The sequence below is a fragment of the Paramisgurnus dabryanus genome, chromosome 13 (assembly GCF_030506205.2).
Source record: "Paramisgurnus dabryanus chromosome 13, PD_genome_1.1, whole genome shotgun sequence".
Taxonomy (NCBI): Eukaryota; Metazoa; Chordata; class Actinopteri; order Cypriniformes; family Cobitidae; genus Paramisgurnus; species Paramisgurnus dabryanus.
In genome coordinates, this window is record NC_133349.1 from 15,973,071 (window position 1) to 15,992,953 (window position 19,883).

At 35.4% G+C, this 19,883-nt stretch overlaps 2 protein-coding genes across 3 annotated transcripts; one reads left to right on the top strand and one right to left on the bottom strand.

Annotated features, from left to right (window-relative positions):
* The first annotated feature begins 1,357 nt into the window (after positions 1-1,357).
* plin6 (perilipin 6) lies at positions 1,358-17,228 on the top strand. Of its 2 annotated transcripts, none has more exons than XM_065298150.2 (8): positions 1,358-1,459; positions 3,133-3,165; positions 3,361-3,559; positions 4,383-4,465; positions 4,994-5,231; positions 7,036-7,226; positions 13,748-14,014; positions 15,289-17,228. In XM_065298150.2, exons 2-8 carry the CDS (start codon positions 3,145-3,147, stop codon positions 15,739-15,741), a joined length of 1,452 nt encoding a protein of 483 aa, XP_065154222.1. In that variant the 5' UTR covers positions 1,358-1,459; positions 3,133-3,144; the 3' UTR covers positions 15,742-17,228. The 2 variants fall into 2 exon arrangements, with proteins under 2 accessions (XP_065154222.1, XP_065154223.1); XM_065298151.2 differs by lacking the exon at positions 1,358-1,459 and adding an exon at positions 1,861-2,210.
* A 125-nt stretch (positions 17,229-17,353) lies between these two features.
* Positions 17,354-19,362, bottom strand: LOC135727583 (ras-related and estrogen-regulated growth inhibitor-like protein). Its single transcript, XM_065245479.2, has 4 exons — positions 19,122-19,362; positions 18,967-19,020; positions 18,810-18,886; positions 17,354-18,558 (listed from the first exon to the last, which is right to left on the bottom strand). The coding sequence occupies exons 1-4, from the start codon at positions 19,234-19,236 to the stop codon at positions 18,148-18,150; spliced, it is 657 nt and encodes a 218-aa protein (XP_065101551.1). The 5' UTR covers positions 19,237-19,362; the 3' UTR covers positions 17,354-18,147.
* Between the last annotated feature and the right edge of the window lie 521 nt (positions 19,363-19,883).

The window sequence follows — 19,883 nt, forward strand, 5'->3', positions numbered from 1 at the left end:
ATTTCCCAGGCCGTCCAACCATCATTTACCAGATTTCTGAGAAAACATTAAGTTAGGAATTACAGTCCAATTTCGACTCCATAGAGAGCTATTGTGAAGGGTTTTCTTTATGACTTGGAGACATAATGTGACCAATATCTAATCTCCAGTAAAAGATTGATTTTCATCAAGCATCTGACAATCCATTTAATTTCTGAATTACAACACTCAATATGACGTAAATAATATCTGACTAGACCCTGGGTAAACAGTAGACATATTCATCCAAATTCAGATTATATTTTATAATTACGGTTCTCTGAGGTCATCTCACTGGTACACAAAAAAATTGACCCAAGCTGTCACTGGGGCGGTACACTTTCAAAGAGTTCACCTTTGCATCTAAAGAGTTCATATTACCCCAGAGGTACATACTAGAGAGTGCATATCTTAAAGGTACATATTAGTAATAAATGTATACAGTACTGTGCAAAAGTCTTAGGCCACCACCACCACCAGACTTGTTGTTTTTGAAGTTTTAATGTCCATCCATATTTATTTTTCAATCTATTTTATTAAGATACAAACAGAAAATACAGGAAATAGGTACAAAATAAAAAATATTATCAGACAAAATTTTCAGGACTTGATGTCTTCTTTAGACATCGTCAGTGTTTAGTGTGACCTCTCTGGGCACTAAACACATCTTGAGTGTTTTTGAGCAGAATGAAGTAAAAAAACAAATTTCTTCAAAATTAGAAATTAGGATTTAATTTCATATAGGTTAAGGAGATCCTGCAGTTTCCTGCTATTGCTCAAGTGGAAGAGGAGTTTGCTCTGAAAACTTAACACATCAGTTTACATTTTTACACAGTTTTATACTACATACACATTTCCTGTATTTTCTGGATGTATTCTATTAAATAGACTGAGAACCAATTATATATGATCCATATAACATTGCAAAAACAACTAATCTAATTCTGGCATGGTGGCCTAAGACTTTTGCACAATATCTGTACCTAAATGGTACTTATTACGTTTTTTTAAAGGGACTGCCCCAATGTACAGTTATTTCAATACTCTCTTAGGGTCACTTTATCTAGAATATGATCTTCATTTCTTTGCCAGACATTGCTTTATGCATAATCCTATATTATCTTATAGATTGTATATTAACTTTTATATTGGGGTCCCTGTGTGTTCATTTTAGTCAATGAAAGCACGCCATTAAGCACAGCAAGAAAGAGGTCAATGAAAAAGATAAAATCACATGCTGGTTTCATAGAAAATTCTTACAAAGTTGTGTTCGTGACCGTTGTGAAAACCAATTATTATCAAACAACATACAGTATGTGAACCAGCCGCACCCTTTAAAAGGGGCATCACATGCACCTACCATGAAATATGACTGAGTCAACCATCAACAAAACCTTCAATTCAAACATTGCTGACAGAGGAGGGAGACCTCATTCAAACAGTAAGTTTACAACACGCATTTAGTAATCTTTGAATTTATTTATACATATTTCAATTTCAAAAATAATATTCACCTAAAGGGGAGAATACAATTCTGCATAACATAACATACACAACATTTGATGTAACACAACAGTTCATAGAAAATGGCATATTGTGAGATATTCAGTTCAGATATAAAGTATTTGTATATGCATAGTTTATTTCATTCTTGAAAAGATATGTAGCAAATAATAAATTCCATGAACAGTATTGATAGCGATACCTGAGTGGCACCAAAACAAAATGTTTGTTGAATGAAAAGTGAAAAGTTGGATCAACTTAAAAAAATACTTCTAAAAATAATATTTTTTCAACTTATATGTTTAAGTGAAAAATACTTTAAGTTAAAAAATTAAGTTGAATAAACTTCTCACGTTGACAACTTCACACCTTTTATAATGTAAAAGAAAGAAATTGTTGAATGCTGACCCAGGATCTGCTACCCATGTATGTTACTTGTTAGGTTATGAATGATTATGACCTTAGATCTTCTGTTTTTTTTTTTAATGAACAGTAACACCTGTTTCATATCACACAAGATTGATAATGTTCAAATGATGTCTGGTTTTGAAAAAATTTTATATTGCACTAATGTAACAGCTATATTCTGTTCCGCATCTGTTTATGTTGATAGATTTGACATTATTTGAGGTAAGCACTCGATCTGTGCTGACTTTCACTGGCATCTGTAAGAGTTGCTGCTTAGTGATGTAAGTTGAAGGCAACAACTATAATATTTAAAAAAGGGCTGTAAGAATTTGACACAGTTTTGGATTTTATTCCGCGTGATAATATTTCAAAAAGTCCTTTGATCTGTAGATTTAGTTTCATCTTAAGATATATTTGAAAGATTAAAGCCTGTTCTGTACAATTTTATTGCTTTTGTTTTGACTGTTAGGGCATTAATTGAAAAGGCATTTAAGGGGCACCATTAATAAATCTTTACATCAATGAAAAATGCCTGTTTTCACCTACGTTTTTAGTTCATAAATGCTTTTCAGTTGTACTTTAAATGAATCTTTCTGTCATCATTCTTATATTTCATTTTTTCTGACAATAACTAAAACATTTTATTACTAAGTACTGATGCATTAAGGCCTTTTAATAATAACACAGACTTCCAGATCTTTTAAAGTATTAAAGTAGCCCCATGGTTAAGATGTCTAATGACATTTGCACAACGAATGGGTTTAACATAGGCTTGTCATGTGACATCAGCTGAGATCCCCATGTCACAAACGTATTAAATAAAGAACAGTACTGATGTTGTCCAAATTGCATTATTGGCAAACAGTGTTTGCTAAACACACTGCCAAAACAAGTTTCAAGTTTCCAGGTTTAGCTTTCACGTACACAAATTGCAAATTCTGAAGAATTTTTACCAACAATAAAATGGGAAGCAATAATTAATATAACATATGAACATTACATGTGAACATTTTCTCTAATATCGCAAAAATAAAAAATATTGAACGAATATACACTGTAAAAATGCTGGTTCAGCCCAGCGTTGGGTAAAAAGGGACAAATCCAACCCACTGGGTTGTTTTTTTAACCAGTGGTTTTCTGGGTGAATTCCTTTTCGCATAAGTGCATACAAAAAATATTTTTTTCTCTGTTCTGCTTCCATAGAGAACAGCAAACATGTCTACAGAAAACAATGAGGTAAGTTTGTAAAGTAAATATACCACATCTAGACCCATAATTAATCTGTTAATCATAACTATAACAGTACAGCATTGATAACAAATCTGTTAAATCTGTTTAACTCCATCTAGTCCACACTTTATAAACTTCATCATCACAGTCTCTTCCATGCATTTATAGTCATATTCTAAAACACTTTTTATGTCTCTTAAGGGGAATGTGTTGAAGCGTGTCATAAAACTGCCACTTGTCAGCTCGGCATTACAGCAGGCCTTTACTGTCTACATGGGTGTGAAGGGTCGATATCCCCTGCTTGGGTTTGTGGGGGGTGTAGCTGAGCTGAGTGTCCGCAGTGCATCCACAGCAGCCTTGCAACAAGCAGCGCCTTTCCTACAGAACCTTGAACCAGAAAGTGAGTTCCTTACATTTATAAACAGCATCTGACAAACATCAGGGGACAGATACATTAAAATTTTGTTTTTAATCGAAATCTAATGCTTACCCCAATAATCAGACAACAGACATACAAGTTAAATCCTTGGCCCAAATGCACCAATGCGGGTGATTCTCACTAAATTAGACTTATGAAGTGTCATGAAACATTTTGATAAAAAAAAGTAAATGCTATCAAAATAATGAAGCATACAGTTACAAACATCTCTTCATGTACTATTTTGCGCATGATTTCAAATGACATCATACAAACCAATTTTGTGGTTTTTCCACATTTAAGGGTAAAATTTTCATTACCGCAACGTGTCCATGACTGAATTTGGGTTCTTTGACATGGAAATATTTATAATTAAAAAATCTAAAAAATAAAAAAATCTGATGTGGACACCTTCTAAGTCTGGATTTTGTGAGAATCACCCATGCGCGTTCAAGTTAAACACAAAATGTAACAAATACCCTTAGTAGTAGCCACCAAATCCATTAGTAATCCTTTAAAATGTTATATTTATATTCATGCATTTGGCAAATTCTTATATCCAGAGGGAACTACTTTTTATAAGTATGTGTTGCTTGAGAATTCAATTCCTGTTGCACTGCTAATGCAATGCTATACAAAATTGAGCTATATGAATACAAATATATTATTATAGGTTAAATTTACCCATATATCAATCGTCTATTATCCAAAGTGACTTACAAATAAGAGAGGATTTAACATTTTGTCTAAGGGCTAATTTTGTTTAATAGAAACACATTATTTAATTGTGTGTTTGCCTTTACAGTTGAGGCAGTTAACAGTTTTGCACTGGTAGGTTTGGAACAACTAGAAAAGTTTTTCCCTATCCTCCAGCAGCCCACAGATGAGGTGAGTGTATCTAAAACCAACTCAACCAACTTTGAGTTTAAATTAATCTATGCTTGGTTGTTTCAACCAATGGTTGGGTCAAATATGGACATTTTCTAAGTTAATGTAAACCCAAAGGTTGGGTTTGTCGATATTTTACCCAACAATGGATTAAATCAATCCAGCATTCAACTGTCAATCATGGGTCAACTTTGCTAAAATAACTTGTTTAAATCTTCATTTATGGGTGAAACTTTTACTGATTGAGATGGTGTTGTTATCTAGTTCTTCAGTTAAAGAAATAATTGACCCCAAAAAATAGAACTCCTGGTGCCCTATTGACATTTTGATGTCCTGTGAAGCCAATCTATTGGTTTTTGCAAGAAATTGAATGTTATTTAAAAGATTATAAGCATGAATGCAGAGGCCTCAGCCAAACACGAGGACAATCTTCTTCGTATGGTGTTTGGTGGTGGTTGGCAAACCATCCAAATGCGTAAGAGTTGGCAACTCTGATCTTGATACTCACTTGACATTTTTTCCTGTAAGGTGGTTGCTAATCTGAAGGATGCATTCTTCTCAAGGCTGGATGAGGCGCAGTCTCGTGTAAATGATGAGCTTGACAGAGCCGCGCACAGATTGGATGAACTGGTGGAGCTTAGCTGGCGCCTCCTGGTGGCAGCTCAGGCGTCTGCAGCGGGGCGAGTTGTAACTGCTGGACTGGATGAACTTCTCACTCGATCAGAGGCAGCAGTAGCGTCTTATTTACCTCTGCCACCCACACTACGTAAGTATGAGACAGACAATTTTACACATTTAAAATTTGAAAGTGTTTTCCTTTTGAAAAGTCAACAGTTTAAAGAGTTCATAAATCACCAAAAGAAGCTTTACAGTGTTTTTTTCCTTTAAACCAGACTTTTTTCATGTTTAATTGCTAAAATTGGGTCCCCAGTTCTTCTATCAACCTAGAAAATGTGAAAAAGATCAACCCAGTAACTTAGTTTTGGTAAACCATTCTCTGCAAGCATTTGAAAAATAGGCCATTGACATTTGGCTCTCCTTGTGATGTCAGAGAGGGATAATATCACCCCTTAATCTGCACTATCCAATCAATTTACTGCAGAGATCAGCTCACTTGCATTTTAAAGGACACACCCAAAAACACAAAATTTTTGCTCACACCTACAAAGTGGCAATTTTAACATGCTATTATAAATTATCTATATGGAAGTTTGAGCTAGAACTTCACACGTACTCTGGGGACACCAAAGATTTATTTTACATCTTAAAAATGTTTTGTGAAGTGCCCTTTTTAATTTGTTACATTAGCTTGCAGGGTGGGTGGGTTTTACGCAAAGTCACTTCTTTAATGCAACGTAAAGTCACTTTAAATACCCATCCAATCACGATGCAGGAGAGGCGGGGCAAATACTACACAGACAAACTGAAACATCCTGAACACAACATAAAAGTTAATATAGCTTGTCGATTACTACATAACACCGCGTGCTACCACAATAATAATACGCATTGATTAAACAAATTTTTTGCAAAATGAGATACTTATAAGACACTAGGCCTAATTGGTCCGAACTTTAATTCCGGTTTCTTTTTTTTTTAATGGTCTGACTAGTTGCTAAACTGAACTCTTGAACAAATACCTTGTCGAAAATGTTTTGGTTTCCTAGGTAATGTACGTGTTGTTTATTTTGCTTGTTATGTAAATAAACTATGTTTAAAGTACTTTGTTGTTATTTATTCTTAGCAGAGTTTATGTTGTTACTGCTGAAACCGTCTATAGCAACCAAAATCTTTGCGCTTCCAAAGCGCCCTCAAGCGCTCGTTTTTAGAACAACATTTCCGTTTAAAATCTTTGGAGGAGTCCATTATTTTATAAATTTAAAAAAAGATTTCTAAAAGATTATATAAACTAACACCTAATTTACTGTTCACTGCATAAGAATGATCAGGTTTGAATTGTGCTGTGTCTAGAATTTAATTTTTTTTGCCGTGAATAGGCCTACAGTGCAAGGAATTAAACCTATTAACAATAATATAATTGTTGCCTTTATTTACTGACAAACTGTAATTTATTATGATTTAGGACGTTTCAATATTCGATCACTGTTAAGCATAAAAATGGTCACAGTGAGAGTTGTTTCATTTTTTATAGTATTAATATTATTAATAAAAAATAGAGTTACAAAAATAAAATCCATTACCATTTTTATTTTTATCCAAAATTCAGATAATGTCATTCTAATGTACTTATCGAAAATGTTTTTAATTAATTTTAATTATTTTTAGTTTGCTGTAAAAACCATTCCTCTTATTTTGGTTTTGAATGTTGAGCTAAATCTACGGCTACATGCAATTTAACCACAAGAGGTCGCAATAACACTTGTTTTCTTTCGGTCATCAGGCATACACCGTCTCGTTGTACACGGGTATGGCCTTAAAATTTCATACCATCACAGTTTTATTTAAAGTTCACTGAGTAAAGTTTAAAACATGAGAGCATCATGATATGAACATTTATTCATTTTAAACCGCATTAAAATATTGTTTCGTTTGTTTCCTTGTACCAACAGATCGTGAGTGGGAAATACGAGTTCAGACTTATGAAGATGAGGATGATGGTGAAGAAGACGAAGAACCTCAGATGTGGACGCGTGTCCGCAGCCTGTTGTTGTGTTTGTACCTTCAGCTGCACCACAGATTGATGAAACTGAGAGAAAGAGTGGACAGGGTTTTGCAGATACTGGGGGAAGCTGCTGAAACGGTAGGCCCTTGTACAAAAAATCTGTGTCAAAACCGTAACATATCTTAAGACACAAAACACACTGTAAACCCTGTTTCCTATCCTTTTAAATCAGAAATAGTTGCATCACTCCTAATATCCCTTGTGGGCGTCCTTCATCATCACAGAGTCTGGTTGTACTTCACCCGACAATGTTCATATACATTGCTGGACCTGTCTAACAATATTTTAAATGGGTACAGGTCATGAAACATGAGACTTGAGACAACAATACAGTGCTTGCAGATTTAACATGCTCTTATTTGCCCTACAGACAAGACTAAAGCATAGTTGCCACATTGTCAAGAAAGGCACATTCAGGGTCAGTGGACAGAGACAATATAACTTTATTACATGTAAAAATCAAATAAAACTAATTTTAAAGAGATTTTTATCAAATTATGCACGTTTAATAAATTCTGGTTATTTTCGAAGAAAGCTGTTTGATGATTAGACTATATCTAATTTGAATGATATAATGCATATTCATAATAAAGATGTTTGTTGTTGAGCTGTATTTGTTTGTGCCAATCACATAGTTTTGCTTTCAGGCCAAAGAGCTGAAGTTTATTCTTATCAAAACATAATGTTCAGAACATTCTTTTTGTAATCCTGTGCTGGCGTATTTTTACAAGTGGCTTCCGGACAGCAGCGATAAATTGTTATAAAATTAGAATTTTGTTATTAAGCACAGCGAGTGAAATATAGCCTATTATAGTTTGTTGAGACAAAGGAGGACAATTCCCATAAATTGAGCAATTTTTAGATTCTTATATGTTTTATTTGGAGACATGAGTCATACATTTTGGTCGGTGAAACAACAAACAACTATAGATAGAGACATGTCTGAGAAAATCTCAACTATACAAGTGATGATGTCGGCACAGGCCTTTTCAGGACATTCTCAAACTTAAGGCACATTCTCTATTTTTTGGGATTGGTTCAAAAATAGAGACACTACGTGCCGCGTACCATGCTCCAGTCAGTCGAGTTGCCCTGTGCCACCCTCGGGGTCTTCCTGTGTAGTTCTTAGACTCACCCACATAGAATAAATAACTATAATTACTTGTTCTAAATCAAGACCCCTGAGACTTACTGTACTCAGACAGAGACGGACATGTCCGACACGTTTCATAACCTGATAAGTTAGAAATCTGTGTCTGTGATTTTGCCTTATACACAATGGTCAAACCTTAGTATTTTTGTCCTGTTTTTCAGTAAATATAAATTGAGATCATTTAAATGAAACAACCCAACTTTTGTGTAAACAACACTGTTAATTAATTGTGGTAATCAACTTTAAAGTAATCAGAGTTATTTTTATTAAGGTTAGTTTAAGAGTAACCTTAGAGACTTAAAATGGCTTTAAATAATGGAAAAGTATTATTTTAAGTAAGCAGTTTTTTATAGTTTCTGAGAAATCCGAAACACACAAGCAGAGCCAGGCCATAGTGTTTTGAGAATGCTTGTTTAGACAAAGGATAATCATGATCCCATGGGATCTAATGCTACGTGCTGTTTGGTGGTTGCACCATGTGTTTCAGACCCAAAAACAAACTTATCCACCCGAACACATACACAGATAGCACACTGGCAAGAGACGAGATGAGGAGATTGCTGGAGAAAGCCCCCCGCCCTTAAACATCATGTTTAAGGGCAACTCTGTGAGATTTATTCCTGAAGAAAACTGTGCCATCTCAAGCAAATGAACAAATAAATGCAATAAAAATGATGAACGATGATAACAGAAACTATGCAACAGAAGACAATTTTTTTTGGCTGTATGGTTACATAAGGAACCTTTAACATCTGCTGATTTTTTCTTTTTCACCTTTGGTAAAAATGAAGTAGACTTTTTTAAACTATATTTTATAAGTTATAATAATTAATCTGTAGTTATAACAACTCATCTCTAGTCAGGATAAATACTGGTAGGTTTAAAAGACTTGTAAATCTGAGTTTTAAAAATTTAAGGCAGCAAAGAATTTTACAGTTTTACAGTTTTTTTTGTGGGGGGGGGGTTTAAAAAGGGTTCTTCTATGGCATTGCTTTGAAAAACTTTCTATTAAATTGAGAAAAATCCTCAAATGTTTTCTTTAAAAAAACAAAGAAAGACATCCACATTTTGGATGACATGGGGGTGAGTAAATTATCTGGATTTGTTTTTTTTTTTTAAGAAAATTGAGTAATTCCTTTAAGGAACCTTTACTTTTAGGAACAGTATCTTGCAGTTAGACTAAAGTAAAATGTTTACTTTTCTCAAGCCTAGATAAACATTTTTCTTCAATAGGCCTCTTACACACGTCCACTGTGAGAAAAAAAAGTGAGATTTAATACCATCATGTACCATTGAGGTGCTAATATGCTCTCTTTGGTAAAAAATATGTACATCTGAGATACTAATATAAACTCCTTAGGTGCAAATATGTAATTTTTAAAAGGGTACTGCCCCAGACCAGTGAAAGCTAAGGACCATTTGTGACCTTGGTCCACAAAACCATAGATTTACTCATAGATTTTTTTTAATGGCAAAAATGATTATGATATTATGTAATGATAGTGTTCAATGAAGATATTTTGTAAATTTCCTAAATACATTATATAAAATGTATTTATCAAGAACTTCATTTGGACAATTTTTAAAGGCAATTTTCTCAATATTTAGATTTTTTTGCACCTTTTTAAGGTTGCATCTTGGACCATATGTCCTATCCATACAATCAATGGAATACTTATTTATTAATCCTTAATTAAAATGTACCCTTATTAAAGTTTTTTTTAGACCAGGGTCACATTTTTGACCATTTTTTTCTGACAGCGTGTCTAGGCATGTGGTTGTAGGACAGATATCAGCAGATCTGAGGTAGACCGTAGGACCTCCTATGTGGGCCAGAGTTTTCTCAGCAGTAGGGTGAAGAGTAATTAAAACTGAAAGAACCAGAGCTCCAGTGCAATGTGTCCTAAATAGTCTCCATTAACAAACTTAATGGAGATCCCAGGCTGACTGAACCAAACACACAGTATAAGTGTATATTAATCCCCATTATACTTTATCACTATTTGATGACAGGCTGTGTGGTGGGTCACCAAGCAAGTGTGGGCCATTTAATGATGATGGGAACAAATAAAAGGGACCTTCAAAATTGGGTGACCCATTTTCTCCTTCACTTAAATCAAACGGCAATACAAGGGTCCGAGTGCCAAAGCATAACTGTGTGTGCCAGTGCTGGCCAGACTGGCTCTATTATTTTAGCATTGTGTATTTAGACTCACGTTGCCTGGCATGAAATGAGGCTCCATGTGAGACCTTGGCTGCTTGTGGCATGAGAGACCGTGCTGGCATGCAAACCAGACTTTAATTAGATTCCCAAATACAAAATGTCCTTCTCATTTATATAAATTTGTCTGTCACATATTGTAAAATGAAATAGCATAGTTTAACCTTGAATCCAGGCTGCATAAGAGACCTTGTGAACTCTTTAAATGGTACCAAAGAACTATACTGTTCTGCAGTGGCGGCCAGTGACTTCTTTTTTCAAGGGCGCTCAATGCGAAGTTCGTCACAACATGTATGTAGCCCGTCATGTGTATGTGGTTCTTAATTTCAAAAAATGTGTTCTGTACGTCGAGTGATCCTGTGTGCATCACGTGTTTTGTCAAAATAAGTGCCTGCTGCAGATGCGTCTAAAGGGTTTATGATAAAAGAGACGCTCGCGTTTGCCAGATACTCACATAATCTCATGCGTAATCAGAGTTTACTGTTAAGAGAGTGTCTTGTGTGTATTTTGTGAACGTGAGCGTCTCTTTTATCATAAACGCTTTTGACGCATGTGCAGCAGGCACTTATTTTGACAAAACACCTGATGCACATGGTTCACATGATGCAACAAACACATATTTTGAAAACGCAAGCAACACACATGACACTCTGAACACTTATTTTGAATAAGCACCCCTCGGATGAGCAGTCACGAGCCGCCACTGCTGTACTGACTGATAGGACTGACCCCTTTTACAGGTAGGCCACCTGAAGATGTAAATGAAGCACCAAAATGAAGTAAATATAATTTTAAAATAGACCCACAGAGGGAGACCACGGCAACAAAATGAGATTATTTATGATGGAAGGTCTCAAAGAATGCAGGACTGTCTCATTTGTTTGTGTGATGATGTTTAATTAAGCTCAGCAATGTTGCTGACAATACCAGTTTTCACCTCAATTGCAATTTCTGTCCTTTGTTGATTTACTTGTGCCGAGCCAAAAGCGTGTGAATAGTCATTGTTTCCACTTGATCAAGCTGTTTACAGGCCACTTAATTCAAAGTCCATCCTCTTTCAGACGAACACATTTGGAGTTTATAATAGGAGAAAGAATGGAAGGATTTGAAGCCAAAAAAGTGCATCCATCCTTCACAAAAGTAATCCACATGGCTTCAAGGGGTTAATAAAGGTCTTTTAATATCGAAAATAAATATTGATGTGATATTGTTTAAAAAATCCATATTTTAAACTTTATAAACTATAATAACTACACTGTAAAAAATATTTTGCTGCCTTTAAATTTTTTGTTGAATCAACTCAGATTTACAAGTCATTTCAACTTACTATTATTTATCTTGACTAGAGATGAGTTGTTATAACTACAGGTGAGTTGTTATAACTTATAAAATTAAGTTGACTTTTCTCAACTATATTTTATAAGTTATGACAACTCATCTCTGTTGACATGACTTGTAAATCTGAGTTAATTTAACAAAAAAATTTAAGGCAGCAAAGTATTTTTTACAGTGAATCTTTAGGTAACAGTGCCATCCTAAGGGGGTCGCACACCGGACACGCAGCTCAGCGCCGAGCAGCGCCGCGGCGTTCTCAAAAAATCACACATTGTTTTCTATGAGTATACACACATCGACGCCTGTCCGCAGCGCCCAGCTACGACTCAGGAAGTTGCTTAAATCCCTGTCGCGCCACAGAGCACCACTCACATAGTTTAAAGGGATAGTTCGGCCAAAAATTATATTAAACCCATGATTTACTCACCCCCAAGCTGTCCGAGTTGCATATGTCCATCGTTTTTCAGACAAACACATTTTCGGATATTTTATAAAATGTTTTAGATCTTTCAGTTGATTAAATGTAATGTTACGGGGTCCACGACCTTCAAGTCCAAAAAAAGTGCGTCCATCCTTCACAAATTAAATCCAAACGGCTCCAGGATGATAAACAAAGGTCTTCTGAGGGTAATCCGCGCGGTGTTGTTGTAGAAATATCCATATTTAAAACTTTATTAACAAAAATAAATACCTTCCGGTAGCGCCGCCATCTTAGTCGCGTCCGCATTCAGGATGAGAGCTTACGCAGCCTACGGAGGCTTCTCTGCTGCTGCTCTGTGCCCCCGCCCTCCGAATTTGTCGTACGTCACTAAGAAAAGTGCGTACACTACGCTAATACTCTCTCCTGAATGTGGACGCGACTAAGATGGCGGCGCTACCGGAAGGTATTTATTTTCGTTAATAGCATCATATTTGTCCCAAATCATTAACGCTTACCATTGGCTGCTAACGTATATTTTGCATCTTTAAGTAGACGCTATCTGACTAAGCTTGCGCTATTTAATGTGCACTTCCAAATTATCCTAAAAGCGGCGCGACGCTGAGCTGCGCATCCGCTGTGCGACCCCCTTTAGACTCAAGTGATTCACAAAAGTCACTGCACAACATAACCATGGCAACCAACACTCACTACGCTAAAACTTGTGTGAGTCCAAGATGGCGTCGTTAAAGAAAGCTAGTTTTTATAGTTTGTTAAGTTTGAAATCTGGATATTTTTCTAATAAAATCCCATTGATTACCCACAGAAGACCTTTATTAACCCTTGGAGCCGTGTGGATTACCTGAATGCACTTTGTTGGGTCAGAAGTTGTTTTCTAGCTTGGAAGAGCCAGGACATTTACTAAAATAACTCCAAATGTGATCGTCTGAAAGATGGTGGACATGTGTATATCAGATTGCTTGAGGTGATTAAATCATGGGGTAATTTTGTTATTTGGCTGGAGTATCCCTTTAAGGTTATGGATGATTTTATGTAGGAAACAGTAAATCATTAAAAATCTGGGTTTTCACAGACAGGTTTGTCACAATTTTAAACTTAATTTAAATGAAATCTTGACATATTACTTGCGCTGTCATGAAAAATGGTCATAATGTATACATTTGTACCTAAATGGTTTCTAAAAGTGCCTCAAATGTACATATTGTTACCAAATTTATACATATCTGTTCCTAAATGAAATGCATTAGTACATTTTTAAAGGGTGCTAATCCAATCACAGCTCTGGACCATTTTTTCTAAGAGTGTTTTCAATCGTTTGTCTTGAAAAAGTGCTACCAATGTTACTCGGTCATGTCTTTTTGTTAATTGTTGTTTTAATGCCATTTGGCAAGATTATGTTAGGGTGTTTATTTGCCACCAGTATCCTGATGAAGTATTTATCTTATGCTCAGGTGGGTCTAACACAGTTGATGGATATGGTTGCATCACTGCTGCAGCTGCTTCTGATGTTTTACACATCTCGAGTGCTTCATGCAGAGGAACTGCGTTCTGCGCTCATGGCTCGGCTCACCTCAGGTTTACAGGCACTGAAGGGTCTGCCTCCGGTACACCAGATACTGGCTCTGCCTGCTCAGGTACGCAGCATCATGGACGACTTGTTGGAACTGGGACAGATCCTCATACAGCTACTCATCAACACCACCCCGCTCTATGACCTGGTAAGAACACATATACAGGTGTAAAACACACACTTTCTGTCAAACCTGTTTGTAGAAAACTAGAATCCGGTACTTAATAATATTCAAGAGTCCTAGTATGAAGCACACCATGCACCCTAGAGCCCAAAATATAAAAGCACTTGGCTTTTTTTGTTTGTTACCAAAATAGTGGCAACTATCATAATAAACATAAATCTGTTTATATGGAGTTCATAAGGTTGACATACCTAAGTGTGTCACTCTGTGTTCCCATAAAAATGATTGAACTATATATATATATATATATATATATATATATATATATATATATATATATATATATATAATTGTTTCTTGCTTTAATGTTCTGTCTTATGTTATTTTCTGTTTTTGTTCCATGGAACAAAAACTGTGTCTTGTCAGTAAGGGCAAATTGGTTTTGCACAGCTCCCATGTATATCTTAAATTAAAATTGGGTGCATTGTGTTTGCATGAGATTAATATAAAATCTAAATTAAACTTGATTTAAATTAAACAGTGACAAATAAGAACTAAAGTGTGTTATATGCATGAATGTTGTTATAAAATATCAAGTGTCATTTATATTAGAGATGGCACAAATACATATTTATTAAACAAATAAAAAACAAATATACACAAAATATAATATTTAAAAGCATTCACATGTGTCTTAAATGTCTAAGGGGTGGTTTCCGTACAGGTTTAGATTAAGCTAAGACTAGGTCTTAGTTAAAATAGGAAATTTCAACAATATATCATGAGAATTCGTACATATTTTACGAGTTGGCTAATTCGTATCAATTCATCCGACCACATTTGTACGTTTTGGTACAATTTGCCTTGACCCCTGTGACGTTGGGATTATGGGCGGGGTTAGGGGTTTGGTTTCCATGTTGTTTTTTTCATGAGAATTGTAAGATTTTGCACAATTAACCTCGTATGAATTGATACGAATTAGCCAACTTGTAAAATATCTACGATTTCACGTGAGATCAGGCTGGACATTACAAACATACCTTACAAAAACAATACTGTTGTGCATTTTGAGATAAATCAATGGTACTGATATATGTAAGATATGTCAGGACAGGATGTTTTTAAATAAAGGAAACTCAAATATGGATTTTAATCTGGGACTAGGATAAGCCCTGTCCGGGAAACAGCCCATAAATGTTTTGGGGACCAGTGTTTCTAGACCATAGCATCACTTTTAAACATTTTATCTCATTATCAAAATAAAAATCAGAGTACTGGTTTTGCTTCCTCCTTTTTAGATAAAACAGGTTTCTGATCTCGATGCAACAAACAACCCAAGTCCAGATGAACTTCCTGAAAGTTCATCCGGCCGCACCTCTGCAAACAGCCTCTTTCTCAAGGCCATGGATGGTCGTCCACGACGTCGCAGAAGCCTTTATGCCCGTTCGCGTTGTGGGTCTGCAAGTGGGCCTTCAACCAGCCCAGTTTCCTCTCCGATTCCTCCTGCAGTCCCAGCTAATGACCGCAAGGGCAGTTTAAAGCCAGATTCCCAGCTTTCAGGCCCTGCGGAATGTGACACATTGTCTGTGCCCACTGCAGATATGGTCCATCGTCGTTCCTCAGCTACTGAGGTTCTGATGGTTCCCATTATGCAGTTAGTAACACAGAGCCAACGAGCATTTGAGTTTCTGAGCGCTGGCTCTTCAACTGAAGACCAGGTCACACCTGTGGTGGAAACCACAGAACATTAAGTTTCACTCTTTTTAAATGTAACACTTTATCTTTATAATGGTATACAGATCAGATGTAACCTCTGCAGCTGATAAGCAGCTACGGAAAATCTAACAAGCATGTCTTCAAACAACGAATAATAACTCTATGGAGACTTTTTTAATAAATCTGCAAAAAATAATCTGTTTAGTAGAGGCAGTGCTTCAAGAATTGGGTTGATATTTACATACAAATAATTTGGATAGTAAACCGTTTCTCAAAACATATATAAATATATATTTTCAAATATTATCATGTAACTTGCAGTTTAGACCAAATAAAACATTTCTATTTATATAGCTTCACCTAACCTTAATATACCTTAAGCATTGTTTTGATTATAGACTGGTGTAATGAAATGGCTGATAGTTAAGACAAATAGACAAGGAGAGAGCGAGATAGAGAGAGATGCAGAAGATGGCCGAGATAGAAATCAACTGTTTAAAACTGTATTTCAGAAAACTTGGCAAGGATTAAACCATACTTTACTGAGAGAATAACAAGAATATTCCTTTAATTCTTTAGGGGCTATTTTATATTGTAATGCTGATTTTCTACATTATTTTTTTATTTTAAAGAGGAAGTCAAAGTAAACTTATATGGCAAAAAAATATTTTCAAATATAATTTTAAATATATTTCAAAGTATACAAAAATGGCCAAAAAATATATCACTGTAAAAATGTGCAGCATTTTTGTCTAATCAACATATATTTTTGTTACTTTAACTCAAAAAATTAAGTTAAACTATTTCAACTTGATTTTATAAGTTATGTCAACTTTTCACAAGCTAAAACTTAAAATAGTAGTTTAAACTGACTTACAAAACCAAGTTGTTTTAACTTCATGCTGCATTTTTTACAGTGTGTGCTGAAATATATTTTGAAATATGTTTACAAAAATTTTTCACCAATATATTTTGGCCATTTTTTGTGTATTTCAGATTATATTTTAAAAATAAATTAATTTTAAAGCATTTATATTCACGTAAAACGTTCTATGTTATAAACATGTAAAATTAAATATATTTTCAACTTAGAATTTTACACATACTTATACATTTTATACAAACTATTGCCAGAAAAAAAATATTTTGTTTTTGCCATATTGGTTGTAAAATTAGAAATGTATTTGTTGCCCCGAAATACATTTTGAAAATGTATTTTCAAATTCAAAAATATATTTAATTAAGCTTTACTTAAAATGTATTTAAAACTTATTTTGGCCAGATATTTTTTTTTTGCCATGTAGGCATCAAATAGTCTGGCGAAATTAAGATTGCAGGTGTTTGAATACTGTACTAAACAAAACATGAGAATCATAGTGGAACTGAAGGAGTAATGAAAGTAAATTAATAGTGAGAAGGACAGAATTTCAATTATAAACTGAATGTTTGTTCTGCTGCTTTGTGTATAGCTAAACTGCTACTATTTAGATGTCCAAGTTTCTCTTTACTGTTTGCATCCTATTAGTTTCCTGTAGTGCTTTTCTAGTCAAGTTTGAATCTAAACTAAATAAAACGTTTGCTAAAATGCTGATGTTGTTTTTGATATTTTTTCCCCACCAAGTAATGACGAGTAATTCACAAAAAAAGTCCATATAACAACATTTATCCTTTATTGAAATTGACACACAAAATAAAATATAATCAATATACGGTAAACAAGGTAAGCATACGTATTCATATAAGAGAAAGATTACAGTCTGTAATATAGTGTGGTATATACTGAATTCTATAGTTAGTACTGTAACAGCAGTTTGAGTTATAGCTGCATTCAGTAACACTGTGTCTCTATCTTCTTGTCTTGGATTGCAATTGAAATAAACATACAATATATACATTTTATTACACATCTGGACACTTTGATGGGAAAATAAAGGGGCCCATGAATTTAGATATGTTTAGTGCAAAAGGAATTTTTTTAAGAAATGGCCAGGTTGGGCTGTTTCTTTTCCAACAAACCAGATGACAGACTTAGACCCAGATTTACTTATCTTCCGTAATTCCCTTATTGCCTTGCTTAAACAACCTTAAATAACTTTACCATAATCATTTCCTTTTAACATTACTACATTTCTACATTTAGCAGATGATTTTATCCAAAGCGACTTACACTGCATCCAAGCAATACTTTTCTGAATGTGTGGTTCTAGGATCGAACCCATGACCTTTGCATTGCTAACACAAATCTCCACCAGTCCTCTACCAGGAACACAATCCTGGACCCTGAACTTCTAACAGTGTTGTTCTTTTCCAATCACAGCCCCTGTAGTTTAACTGGGCAGCCCTAAAACCAGTCAGCACTAGTCCTCTTCAACTAGGCTACTTGGCTATCAAGAACGACTGTATCCGACTAACATCATCGTCATCATCTCAAACTCAGCTCGCTATTCCTTTTTCTTTCCAAAAACGGCGGACACACTTCTGACTATGCCCTTAATCCCCACCATTCCCTTTTTCAGTGCCCTGGACTCCCTGATTAATTCCAATATTTCGTGAAAGACCAGCAGAACGCCGTGGTACGTCTCAGCCGCGGAGATCTCGAAGAAGCCACAGTCCTCGGACAGCGCGAACAGTCGACCCTCCTCACTCGACACGACTCTTTGATGCTGCAGGTCTCGCTTGTTCCCCACGATAATGATCGGAGCCGACGCCGAGAGCTTTCTGGTCTTGCGGAGGAGCTGCACCTGCTGCTGGACCACCTCAAAGCTGGAGCGATCGCAGATGCTATAGACGAGGATAACACCGTCCGCCCATTGAAGCTGCTTGTCGCTAAAAGATTCAGTCGTTTTGCTGCTCTAAAAAAACAATATTTTAAGAGGGTCACACATGAGAGCGAGTAAAAACTGGTGTTTTGGTCGTCTTCATGCAGCGCTGCGCGAGACCGATCAGCGTATGAAATCCAAGTACCGCGAGAACTATTCAAAAGCACAGCTTTGGGATCGCTCTCGCGGTATATTGATGTCATATACCGATCGGTCTGCGCAGCCCCGCTGAAGCCCAACACACTGGGGGAAAAAAAATCACAGCACGGAGAGCATCGTCATACCTGTGGATACAGAGAGTCCCAAATATTCAAGGATATGTCTCGTCCGTCAACTTTATCGAAATGACTGTATATTGATTCTGAAAGAAAACAGTGGGGTTAAAGACTTGCAGGCTTTGTCTACAAATAAATTACAGATTAAGTTAATACATTTACGTACCAATATCTCCATATTCCCCGATGAATCTTTTTGTGATTAAACGCACGGTAAGCGCTGCAAATAAATACATCAAGAATAATAAGCCACTTTGTAAAATTAAACGTTTAATATCATAAGGAAATTTGTTTAACTGCAGAAAAAGTTATTGTGCTTACCTGACTTTCCAACATTTTCCGCTCCAAGTAGGAGAACATTCGCATCCACTTTGGTCTGGTTTCCATCCATCGCTTTGCTGTTCAGCTGAGGACTCGGTTTGACCAGGACAACCATTTCACCAACAACTCTAAACGATCAGTGTTTTTGAAATGCCCACCGTTTGTTACCGCAGCTATTTATTTATAAAAAACAGTGGGTGGAGCTTATGTAAAATTAGGCCAATCAGAAGATAATGCGTCCGTACGCATTACACAATCCACAACAAACAGCGGATTAGTTTTTTTTTCTAAACATTTACTCCGATGCCTCTTGTGCCAGCATAACGCCCCCTGTTTTTCTGCATTCGTAGAGTCTAATACCTTCTTTATTTGTAGTAAAACCATGGTCTCACCACAGTAATTATATTCTAACCATCACGTGAAATAAATTGTAATCAATCTGCCAATAAACTTTTTTTATTTAACCTAATAAACTTGAAAAATAGTGTAGTATAGAGCAACTTTAGTTTTTACTAAAATGTAGTAAACTATAACATTTCTTGATATTGAAGTGTTTTTAACGTTACGTATAGTAAATATTATCGCACACTAGTTTATCAATTTACTCTAGTTAATACTACATTATATTGAAGTATTTACTATATTACAGTAGTGTACACTTTACTTGGTTTAAAAGTTTCATACTACAGTTAACTGTAGTAAAAAAGTATGCACCATACCATGGTTAATATTAATCTGATACACATTTCACCATTTACAAAA

Coding starts and splice junctions, on each gene's coding strand:
- plin6 (XM_065298150.2), top strand. CDS start 3,145: ATGTCTACAGAAAACAATGAG. Junction 3,166..3,360: donor TGTCTACAGAAAACAATGAG/GTAAGTTTGTAA, acceptor ATGTCTCTTAAG/GGGAATGTGTTGAAGCGTGT. Junction 5,232..7,035: donor ACCTCTGCCACCCACACTAC/GTAAGTATGAGA, acceptor TTGTACCAACAG/ATCGTGAGTGGGAAATACGA.
- LOC135727583 (XM_065245479.2), bottom strand. CDS start 19,236: ATGGTTGTCCTGGTCAAACCGAGTCCTCAGCTGAACAGCAAAGCGATG. Junction 19,021..19,121: donor GGAAAATGTTGGAAAGTCAG/GTAAGCACAATA, acceptor ATTTATTTGCAG/CGCTTACCGTGCGTTTAATC. Junction 18,559..18,809: donor GGGACTCTCTGTATCCACAG/GTATGACGATGC, acceptor TTGTTTTTTTAG/AGCAGCAAAACGACTGAATC.